The 11827-nt window shown below is 37.2% G+C and overlaps 1 protein-coding gene and 1 pseudogene across 4 annotated transcripts in view; both read left to right on the plus strand.

Annotated features, from left to right (window-relative positions):
- ABHD3 (abhydrolase domain containing 3, phospholipase) overlaps nt 1-11827 on the plus strand; it is a 48110-nt gene that overhangs the window by 8109 nt on the left and 28174 nt on the right. For all 4 annotated transcript variants that reach the window (XM_073898423.1, XM_073898424.1, XM_073898425.1 and 1 more), the window contains exon 4: nt 9905-9950. In XM_073898423.1, coding sequence (XP_073754524.1) covers nt 9905-9950 — 46 coding nt within the window. The remainder of the gene's footprint in view (nt 1-9904; nt 9951-11827) is intronic.
- LOC141373751 (cytochrome c pseudogene) lies at nt 2056-6382 on the plus strand (annotated as a pseudogene).

Consider the following 11827-nt stretch of genomic DNA (forward strand, 5'->3'; position numbering starts at 1 on the left):
GAACTAATTGTTAGACATTCCATGATAAAATGATACCTCAATTAACAAAGTTTCAGAGACAGAGCCTTTTTTTTTTTTCTTAGCTGACATGCACTCAGAGGGCACTCTGTATTCAGAGCACTCATCTTCTTTGGAAAAAGACACGTTAATGTTACTAGCTTAGATAGCCCAGGGCCACAGAGTGAGGTGGTAAAGTGGATTATTGAGTCAGGTCTGCTTGGATTCAAGTCCCAACTCTGTTATACATTTCTGTGTATCCACAGACAAATTATTCAGTCACTCTGTACCTCTGTTTTCTCCTCTGTAAAGATCACTATACCTCATAGGACTGCAAGGATTAGGTATATATATATATATATATATGTATATATATGAAGAAAGTTGTCCTCCAATGAACATTTTATTTTATTTTTATTTTTTTTAAGATTATTTATTTATTTATTTGACAAAGAGAGACAAAACGAGAGAGGGAACACAAGTAGGGGGAGTGGGAGAGGGAGAAGCAGGCTTCCCGCGGAGCAGAGAGCCCGATGCGGGGCTCGATCCGAGGACTCCGGGATCATGACCTGAGCCAAAGGCAGACGCTTAACGACTGAGCCACCCACGCATTCCTCCAATGAACATTTTAAAAAGTACTAGCTGTAGGGCGCCTGGGTGGCTCAGTCGGTTAAGCGACTGCCTTCGGCTCAGGTCATGATCCTGGAGTCCCGGGATCCAGTCCCGCATCGGGCTCCCTGCTTGGCGGGGAGTCTGCTTCTCCCTCTGACCCTCCCCCTTCTCATGTGCTCTCTCTCTCTCTCTCTCTCTCATTCTCAGTCTCTCAAAATAAATAAATAAATCTTTAAAAAAAAAAAACACATGAAAATCCTTTAAAAAAAAAAGTACTAGCTGTGAATCTTAAAGGAGCAAATCATGTCTTTGGCGTAGGGAAGAGTCACACTCTTTTGGTCTGGTCAGATAGAAAGGACGTACTTACTGCCTAGTCCCTATTACCAGGCAAGAAACCATCCCAGGAGGGCCCAGAGAGAGCAGAGTGCCTGGCTAGCCAATGAGTGGTACAGGGAGAAGGCAATGCCTTGCTAAGGTGGAGGGCCACTGGAACCTATATCCTAGAACACATACATGTTTCTGACTCAGTTTTAGCTCATAAACTTGCCAGCAGTAATCTGTGACACTGGAATAATTCCTATTAGTTCATACTATTAATGTGGAATACTTTTTTTTTTAAGATTTTATTTATTTATTTCACAGAGAGAGACACAGTGAGAGAAGGAACACAAGCAAGGGGAGTGGGAGAGGGAGAAGCAGGCTTCCCGCTGAGCAGGGATCCTGACGCTGGGCTCAATCCCAAGACCCTGGGATCATGACCTGAGCTGAAGGCAGACACTTAATGACTGAGCCACCCAGGCGCCCCAGTGTAGAATACTTTTTATTAAGTGGGGTTTTCTGTAAGCTAGTTCAACTGGTTCTTTAGTTGACAGATCTACAGAAATACCAAAGAGACCCAGCTAGAATTCAATGAGTTAGATAAAATCTGAGAACATCAGAAAGCGACATATATTCATATGTTAGGGAAAATGGGAGAGCTAAATGGGAAAAAAAAAAGATTCTAATAAAATGTTATAAGGAGATTCCTGAAAGAGAACTTAGCACTAGTTTTATAAGGTTTTCAGCTTCTTCACATGAGAGATACTTTAACTCTTTTTTCCTCTGTGGCTACTGGTTTTAAAATATTATGCCTAAAAAAAAATGAATTGCATAAATATTAATTTGTTGATTTTTTTTTTAATTCATAGGGCCATTCAGAACTTATGATCAGCAAGAGATAACCAGAATTGCCATTTTGGTTTACTATAATTAAATTTAGCTTTGTGTAGTACTTGCCACATGATAGGCCCCATACCAGGTGCTATACTTAGGTTGTCTTATTTAATATGTACCTAATTCCAAGAGATATATTATTATCCCCATTTTACCAACCAAAAACAAAACTACAGTGTTCATAATTTCACCAAAGTTAGACAGTTAATGTGTGACAAGGTTAAGATTCAACTGTACAACCTTGTTACAGATAAATGTATGATTTTTTTTTTTTTTTTAGGTTCTTTGAAATGTTGATCATCCTTCAGAACTCTTCTTTACTCAGTGTCTCAGACTCTTGGCTTGGGAAAACTAGCTCCTGATTATTGTCTGTCAGAATAATGTAGACCTGTAGCATCATAGGACTCTTTCATCAGAGAAATTCAAGACATGCCAGGCACACAAGTTATGTTTCACACTCAGGGAATAGATTTTGTAGGGAAAGAGTTGAAACAAGAGAATGAGGTTCTTGAATTATGAATTAAGTTTCACTGTTCTCCATTACTATGTGATAATCAGGAGTGGTGTGTGTAATACAGTCAATAATATAGTCTTGTTAATTATTGTGTTTGATTTCTGATGCTTTACATTCTAGAAAAAGGTACATGAGTTATATTAATCTGTTTTAATATCTTTATGACATTAGTGAGTTTGGAAATGTTCAAGTATTATAATTTTTTAAAAAGAATATGTATTATGCTATTGGATGTAGTGTTGTATAAATGTAAATTAGGGTAGGATAGTTATAGTGTTAATCAGACTGTTTATATCTTTACTAACTTTGTTTTATTGATAGAAGGATGTTGAAATCAACTATGATTGTGGATTTTCTATTTCTCCATTAATTCTGTGAATTTGTGCTTCATGTATTTGGAAGCTCTGTTATTAGTCTTATATATATTTGTGGTTTTAGTCTTCCTATGATTTAACTCTTTTACCATTATAAAATGTCTTTCTTTATCTCTGGTTGTGATGTCTATCTGATATTACTGTAGCCACTCTAGCCTTCTTATACTTACTGTTTACATGATTTTTTTTGTACTTTAACTTTCAAAGTATCTGTGTCTTTATATTTAAAGTGTATTGCTTATAGATAGCACATCGTTGGGTCTTGCTTTTTTATCCAGTCTGACAATTTTATTTTAATTAGATTTTTAACCCATTTACATTTAATGTAACTGTTGATATGGTGGATATAGGTTTACCATTTTTGTGTTTGCCTTCTGGTTTTGTTGTTGTTGTTATTGTTGTTGTTCCTTTATTCTACCACTTCTCTTTCTCTTTTTGAGACTCTGAGTTTTTTGTCTTTTTATCAAACTTGGAAAAAATTTTGCTATTATTTATTCAAATATTTTCCTGCTCCATTCTTTCTTCTCCTCTGGGACCGCAATTACATACATGTGTGTTAGATCTTTTGATAATGTACCACGAAAACACTGAGGTTCTATTCAATTTTTTTCGATCCTTATTTCTCTTTCATCTTTATATTGGAACTGTAATTTGCAAGTCAGTTGAATTTTTTATTCATATATTGTATTTTTCTGACCTAGAATTTCCATTTTTAGAGGGTTTATTCCTCTGTTGAGATTTCCTATTTTTTAAATTCATTACAAGCTTATTTTCCTTTATGTCCTTTAGCATAGTTATAATAGCTACTTTAAATCCTTATCTACTAATTCTAACATGTGGACATCTCAGGGTCAGTTACATTGACTATCTTATCTTTTGAGTATTGGCATGTATTCCTGTTTCTTTGTGATCGAGTAATTTTGGATTATACTCTAGACATTTTGAATGATCCACCGTAGAGACTTTAGATTCTGTTATATTTTTCCAAAGAAAATTGATTTTTGTTTGTTTGTCTTATCAGACAGATAATTTGCCTAAACTCAAACTTCAAACTCTTGTCTCCTCTGTGGTAGACAACAGCTGAAATCTCTTCAGTTTTTTATCCTTAATTTGACTGCTTGGAGCCTCATATCTGTATAGATGAAAGTTTAGCCAGAACTGTGGGCTCAGTTTTTACCCAGAATTTAGGACTCCATCTGTGTCTCTTTTCTGAAAATTTCCTTTATTTTCTAGCTGCTATAATTGTACCAAACTCTGTTTTCTGGTTTCTCAAGCCCATGAAATAGCATTTCTATCTGACATTTATCCATCATTGAATAATACCAACTGGTGCCTCCCCTCAGGCAAAAAGCTATAAAAAGAGGAGAAGCTCCCCCAGTGCCATTTTTTTCTTCCAAGTGTCAACTCTCATTTAGTTTCTACCTGCTTTGGTCATTCTCCATTGCCTTTAAAATTTATCAAGACTTTATAGATACTATTCTTTGGAAGGATTGGCCTAACAGGATCTACTCTGACATTTCTGGAAGTATAACTCCTTGTCATCTTTTCTTAACCTGGCATTCAGAACCCTATGCCTATTTTGGTCCTAACCTGTTTTTTCCATCCTTATTTTCTATCATTATACTCTGTGTAGCCATGTTTCTGCTAAAATGATCTATTATTTCATCCTTTAGAAAATTTTATACATTCCTACTTTACATCTTTGTTTACATTTCTCCTTCCAACCCATATTATATCCCACACTTTCCTTCTTCTGAAATCTTTACCATTTACCAAGTCTCAGCATAATACCTATCTGGGTTTTGCCATGAATTCTTTCCTAATCAGTTTTGCCCAACCTGACCTCACAAGGCTTTATTATCTACACCATTCATTGGACATTAAATTGTACACTGCCTTATTATATTACATTTATTGTAGTCACTCAACCAAAAACATGATGCATTTCTTTTCAACCTAATTAGATTATACTCTCTTTGAGGCCAAGAACCTTATATTTATATTTCATTTTTCTCCTACAAGCTTTAACTCAATCTTCAGTTCAGTTGTCTGTTTAACAAATTTTTGAATGAATGAGTTATTCCAATATTAATATTTATGTAAAATGCCTAGAATATGATCTGGCACATAGCAAACAATAATCAAGGTTATCTGTTGTTGTTATTATTATTGAAATCAGCATAGTAATGTATGAATATTCTTCTTACTCCACCCTCTGATTATTATTTCTGTTCTTAGGTTCAAAGACTTGTGGAATCTTAGAACTAGAAAATATTTAAGGTCATCTGATAAAATTCTTTTATTCTGGCAGATCACGAGGCTTAAGCAGATTCAAGGCTATCTGGTCCATCTCACTGTAACAGAGGTTTTCAATCAAGGAGGCTATAGACAGCCACTCCTGTTATTTAGTCCAAAATGTCCGCAGTGCTAAAGGTTGAGAAATCCTGTGCTACAGTAGCTCTATACCCTTTATTAAACCTTCCTTAAAAAAGACTTACCTGCTTTCCTGGTTAACATGTTCTGTTGTCACAGAGAGTTCTTAATACCAGATTTATTCTTTATTTGGTATTTCTTTAATTATATTTCCCTGTTTTGAGAAGAACATTTAAATAGCTAAAATATGGGGCGCTTGGGTGGCTCAGTGGGTTAAGCAACTGCCTTCGGCTCAGGTCATGATCCTGAGTCCCACATCATGCTCCCTGCTCAGCAGGGAGTCTGCTTCTCCCTCTGACCCTCCCCCCCTCATGCTCGCTCTCTCTCTTATTCTCTCTCTCAAATAAATAAATAAAACCTTTTAAAAAACATAGCTAAAATACATAGGAAAAATAACTTTTGCAGAATAATTTTCCTCATATTTGTAACTTTTAAAATTATTTGGGAGAGTTTAGAGAGTGGGACATAGACCTTGTGAGTGGACACCTTTGTTTTGTGCATGACAAAAGAGTAATTTAAAAAATGGATGATGTAGGGGCGCCTGGTGGCTCAGTTGGTTAAGTGTTCGACTCATGATTTCAGCTCAGGCCATGATCCCAGGGTCTTGAGATCAAGCCCCACATTAGGCTCTGCACTCAGCAGGGAGTCTGCTTAGGATTCTTTCCCTCTCCTTCTCCTTCTCCCTCTGCCCCACCCCGTGCTCATGCGTGCTCTCTCTCTCTCTCTCTCTCTCAAATAAATAAATAAATCTTTTTAAAAATGAAAAAAAAATGGGTGATATTGAGAAAGGTAAGTCTTTTGTTCAGAAATGTGCCCAGTGTCATACCATGGAAGAGGGGGGCAAGCACAAGACTGGGCCAAATCTGCATGGTTTATTTGGGCATCAGGCCCCTAGATTTTCTTACATGGATGCCAATAAGAACAACATTCTTGGAGAATCCCAAGAAGTACATCCCTGGGACAAAACAAAACAAAAAAAAATGATCTTTGCTGGCATTAAGGAGACAAGGAAAAGAGCAGACTTGATAGCTTATCTCAAAAAAGCTACTAAGGAGGGGTGCCTGGGTGGCTCAGTTGATTAAGTGTCTGCCTTTGGCTCAGGTCCTGATTCCAGGGTCCTGGGATTGAGCCTCGCATCCAGCTCCTTGCTTGGCGGGAAGCCTGCTTCTCCCTCGGGCTCCCTGCTCAGCGAGAGAAGCCTGCTTCTCCCTCTCCCACTCCCCCTGCTTGTGTTCCCTCTCTCACTGTCTCTCTCTCTCTGTCAAATAAATAAATAAAATCTTTTTTTAAAAAGCTAATAAGGAGTAATAGTTGGCCATTGCCTTACTTATTACAAAACAAAAATGTCTTATGATTTTTGTATGTGTACCATCTTTAAATTGATCTCATATACCAGAATCCAGATCATGAATGGATGATAGAATATTTCTTTTGGACAGTCCTGATTTAAATAAGATGGGCTCGTGATTAAATGAATAGGATCAGCTTTTTGAACTTTGATAGTAATTCTGGTTCAGCAAGTGCTGTCATGTTTTCCCCTTCTAAAAATATGATTGGAGTTGATTAGTAATGTTCAGCTTTTCACAGAGATGGTAAATGCCATCTCCTAACTTATAGGAGATTGGTTTTATATTTAGATTTATGTAACTGGTTATAATAATGTGTTTAAATACTAAGGAAATCCCTTCACCGTCTCATAGAACAGCAAGACTCAGCTATGTTTCAAGTTGTGTTCGTTAGCCTGTTAAAGGCAAGGGCTGAAGTTCAGTTGGCAATGTCCACTTTATCTTTTTGGTCTTAACTATGACGACTTAATTAAAATCCCCTGCATTTAAATGTTGCCTTTTGCTTAATGAAAGGCATTTTAGTGTGGTTTATGTATAATATCAAAAAAAGGATATTTAACACTTGTCACATTTCATAGATAATCTGTAATGTCAGATGCTTTTAAGATTCAGTGTGACAATATAGCAGCCGACTTGGCTTGTGAATTTTTTTAGTAAGTCAGACCAAGTTATAATTCAGGATTGTCTTCTAAACAGCTATTCAAAAACATAACTGTGGAATTACCTTATCTGTACGATTGGTCATGGTGCTTTTGCCAACTCCTTAGAAGGGTTAAAGTGAGGAGGTATATCAGCAGCACAAATTTGTAAATTATGTGATAAGGCTTAAGATAATTAAAAACAAAATCACAGGGGCGCCTGGGTGGCTCAGTTGTTAAGCGTCTGCCTTCGGCTCAGGTCATGATCCCGGGGTCCTGGGATCGAGCCCCACATCGTGCTCCCTGCTTGGTGGGAAGAAGCCTGCTTCTCCCTCTGCCACTCCCCCTGCTTGTGTCCCCTCTCTCGCTGTGTCTCTCTCTGTCAAATAAATAAATAAAATCTTGGGCGCCTGGGTGGCTCAGTTGGTTAAGCGACTGCCTTCGGCTCAGGTCATGATCCTGGAGTCCCGGGATCGAGTCCTGCATCAGGCTCCCTGCTCAGCAGGGAGTCTGCTTCTCCCTCTGACCCTCCCCCCGCTCATGTGCTCTCTCTCTCTCATTCTCGCTCTCTCAAATAAATAAATAAAATCTTTAAAATAAATAAATAAATAAATAAAATCTTTAAAATAAATGAATGAATGAATGAATAAATAAATAAATAAATAATAAAACAAAATCACAGATCAAAAAATTTGGGAGAAATTGTAAAAATTATTTGGAGAGAGATATTACAAAGTTAACAGAGGCTTATCAAATGTCTTAGTAATAGTAGTTTTTGTACAACCAGCTCTTTTAGCTTTATATGTAGTGTTCCCTGATGACTGTCAGGGCAGAAAAGGGGTTAGATGAAAGAAAAAGCAGGTTACTTGTCACCAGCTGGAGTGGGAGAGAGAGACAGAATGGCAGCCATCATTCTGCCTTCCTCTGTAGCTCCTTTTCTCCAGTCTTCCTTATCTCTCTGCCCAATTTCCAAGGCGAGGAGTATATGCAGTGATGACGGCTACTGACTGAAAATTGTTAGGAACAAAGGCTGTGGAGAGGTCAGTACATTTCCTCCTCAGACGCCCTTGATTCCTGATATTTTAAACATTTCCTTTTTTTTCATTTGGGCCTAATAAAATTCTTTATATGAACTTTCAGATGAAAGAAAGAATTCCTGGGACGCCTGGGTGGCTCAGTCGTTAAGCGTCTGCCTTCGGCTCAGGTCATGATCCCAGGGTCCTGGGATGAAGGCCTGCATCAGGCTCCCTGCTTGGTGGAAGCCTGCTTCTCCCTCTCCCACTCCCCCTGCTTGTGTTCCCTCTCTCCCTGTCCCTCTCTGTCAAAAAATAAATAAAATCTTTAAAAAAGAAAGAAAGAAAGAAAGAATTCCTTTGTAGAAACATATCCTGAATACCACATTGAAATCTGACCCCTCCCCCTACCATAAGAGTTAGTTGTGAATGTTGTGTGAGGCAGTCAGAACCCACAGTGATCAGCAACACCCTGAAAGAAGGGAATTAGAACCTTAAGTGGCCTTGATTGATTGGATAAGTATACAGACAAAAACAAAATGAATTTTAATCAATGTTAATATAGATTCACTCAATCAAAGAGAATCCTGTAGACACGAGTCAGGATTTGGTTTGAGGATGGCAAAAAATACATCTGAGGTTCTGGCTGACTGAAAGTTAAATGAGAATTAAATAATTTAAATGCAGAATGACTTCTTGAAGCTACCATGTCACTACAATTACCATTGCTATTAATAGCTAACTTTCCTGTATTTACCATGACCCGACACTGCTCTAAGCCCTTTGCATATGACCATGATCCAGGAGAGACAAACAAGATTATAGGGAACACAATTTGTCTTTATTCCCCGAGGTCAACTGAACACCAAGCAGTAGCATAGTGGGGGCCCTTCCTACCAGCTCAGATGCCAGGTTCCTTGCAGCTCTGCCTGTGGTAATGTTTTCACCTCAGGTAAAATTCCAGTCTCTGTGTCTGTCAAGTCTTGAGGGAATAATAGCTATTTCTTAGAATAGGAATAGATACTTAATGTTACAAAGAGGATAGGTAGAGGGTGCCTGGGTGGCTCAGATGGTTGAGCGTCTTGCCTTTGGCTCGGGTCATGATCCTGGGGTCCTGGGATCGAGTCCTGCATCAGGCTCCCTGCTCCTTGGGAGCCTGCTTCTCCCTCTGCCCCTCTCTCTCTCTCTCTCTGTCTCTCATGAATAAATAAATAAAAAAGTTAAAAAAAAAAAAACAAATAGGATAGGTAGAGGACTTTTTTTTTTTTTTAGTTTGAGGCAAAAACTTTTAAATTTGGCTTGTACTGGGGCATCTGGCTGGCTCAGTGAGGGGAGCGTGTGACTCTTGAGCTTGGGGTCCTGAGTTCGAGTCCCATGTTGGATGTAGAGATTATTTAAATAAATAAAAACTAAATAAATAAATAAATAAATTTGACTTATATTTAGAATTGTTTTAATAGCATTTATTGGAGGCCTACACATATGCATAGGAAGAAGTTGTAAAAATTCTGCTTTTCATAGGAAAATTTAACATCACTTCAATATACAGTTTTCTGATTTGAACTCACATATTGAAGTTAGAGAAGTGGAAATATATTTTAATGCATTTAGGTGAAGTTGTCACACATTCTCATGTCTGTGGAATAGATTTTTAAAAAATCTTTTAATACCCTAAAACAGTGCCACTAGGATGATTTTAATATGTATTATATTGTGAGCAAGAATCGTGTGTAAAAATAACAAACATTACTTTCCTGGTTTTTAGATGTGTGGTTTTTAACAACAGAGGAGTAGCAGGGGAGAATCTCTTGGTAAGTAAATTTAAATTAATGACAACAGCTTAATTTTTAAAAGAATGATTTCTAGTTTTATAATGAAAAGCACATCCTTCTTTATTTAAAATAACTGTGTACAATAAAGTTCACTGTGGAAAAATACAGATAAGCAACAAGAAAAGGAAATTTATAAGACTCGTAATTATACAACAAGGGGAATTCCCTTAGCCTATGTATATCCAAATTGTCCATCATAAGTAAAATATATGTAATGTATTTCTATTTTTATAGAAGCTAAAGTTCTATTTTATAACTTTTATACTTACTGTATTTTAACATCAGTAGATATTAATCTACATTATTTTTAATATAAAACACATTTTCTTTAAAAATTACCTGACACAAAACAAATCAACCAATATGGTGATACTTTTTTTTCACTTAGGAAATTTACTTTTGTCATGAAATGGATTGACTGTATGTTATATGCCTATTTGCCAGCCAAAGTTTACATAGAGGAAATATTATTTAAATCATTTTATTTACTCAGGTTTTTTTTGCTCTAAACCATTAAGTTTTTGCTAGAGGTTCTCCCACCTCTTAGAAAATCATCATTCTATCTGATGTTAAACCTGTGAGTTGGAGTGAGAACTCATATTGACTGAAACTTTTTTGAAGATTTTCAACTGTTAATCCCTTACCACTCCAACAGGTCAAAGACAATTCTACCAGAATTGAAAGAAACTTTTTTTTTTGAGTCATTGATAGAGAATGATATTAAGACTACAAATAATTAAGTCATGCTGGAAATAAAAATGTGTAATCATGTTGCTAATGTCAGTACTTTACTTAGGGGGAAAAGGGCTCTTGCACTTTGCTTTACAGGGACTTGGGTCCTGGAGGGAATCAAGATCAATATGATTTCAAAAACTAAAGTTATAAAATGTTTATGTTCTTTCTCAAGCACTTCACAATAAATAGTTTGATGTGAAGGTTCACATTTCCTTATTTAGTCCAGCCCTTTAGAAATCTTGTAGACAAATGGCAGGTACTCTTTTTTTTTTTTTTTAAGAATTTATTTATTTATTTGACAGAGAGAGACACAGCGAGAGCAGGAACACAAGCAGGGGGAGTGGGAGAGGGAGAAGCAGGTCTCCTGCTGAGCAGGGAGCCTGATGTGGGACTCGATCCCAGGACCCTGGGATCATGACCTGAGCCAAAGGCAGACGGCTTAACGACTGAGCCACCCAGGCGCCCAATGGCAGGTACTCTTAAAGGGGAAGATTTGAATTTGTCACTGTGACCCTAGACCCACGAAATCATTTCTCAGCAGCTCTTGTCTGCTGTGTCTCCTTCTAGGTGCTTCCAGGATACAAAAATGGGAAGGGCATGGTCTGAGGCTCTCAAGAAAATAATGTGTTGCAAAGTAAAGTCCATTAGGTTTCATAAAGTGAGGGACAAAGATTTGTTCATTCAGCAAAGCTGTTTTGTATGCCTATTAAATTAGACACTAGACAAGACAATATGGTGAGGAGTGTACACGATACTAGATGCAACCTTAACCTTGAGGAGCTTTCACTAAGTTGTAGGACAGAGTTTGGATATTTGAAAATATATGCAATACAGTGTGCTAAATGTAATTGTAAGAGGATGTATAAAGATTCTTGAGCCTAAAGAGAGGGCATAACGAACTGCTTGGGGGAGGTGCAAGAAAATCATAGCGGAGGTGAGTTTCAGTTGGATCTTGAAGGCTGTGGTATTGAAGCAAAAGAGGGAATAGAGAGGCTTTCTCAGCATAAAGAGCGAGATATGTAAGAGCATGTCCTTGCTGGTGAAGGGATAATAATGATGATGATTTTATTGAATGTTTACTGAGTCCTTAGGATACATCAGTTATGTCTTTTTGTATTTAA

This window comes from Callorhinus ursinus, unplaced genomic scaffold, assembly GCF_003265705.2.
Source record: "Callorhinus ursinus isolate GAN/ISIS: 27379988/994484 unplaced genomic scaffold, GSC_fseal_2.0 scaffold11, whole genome shotgun sequence".
NCBI lineage: Eukaryota > Metazoa > Chordata > Mammalia > Carnivora > Otariidae > Callorhinus > Callorhinus ursinus.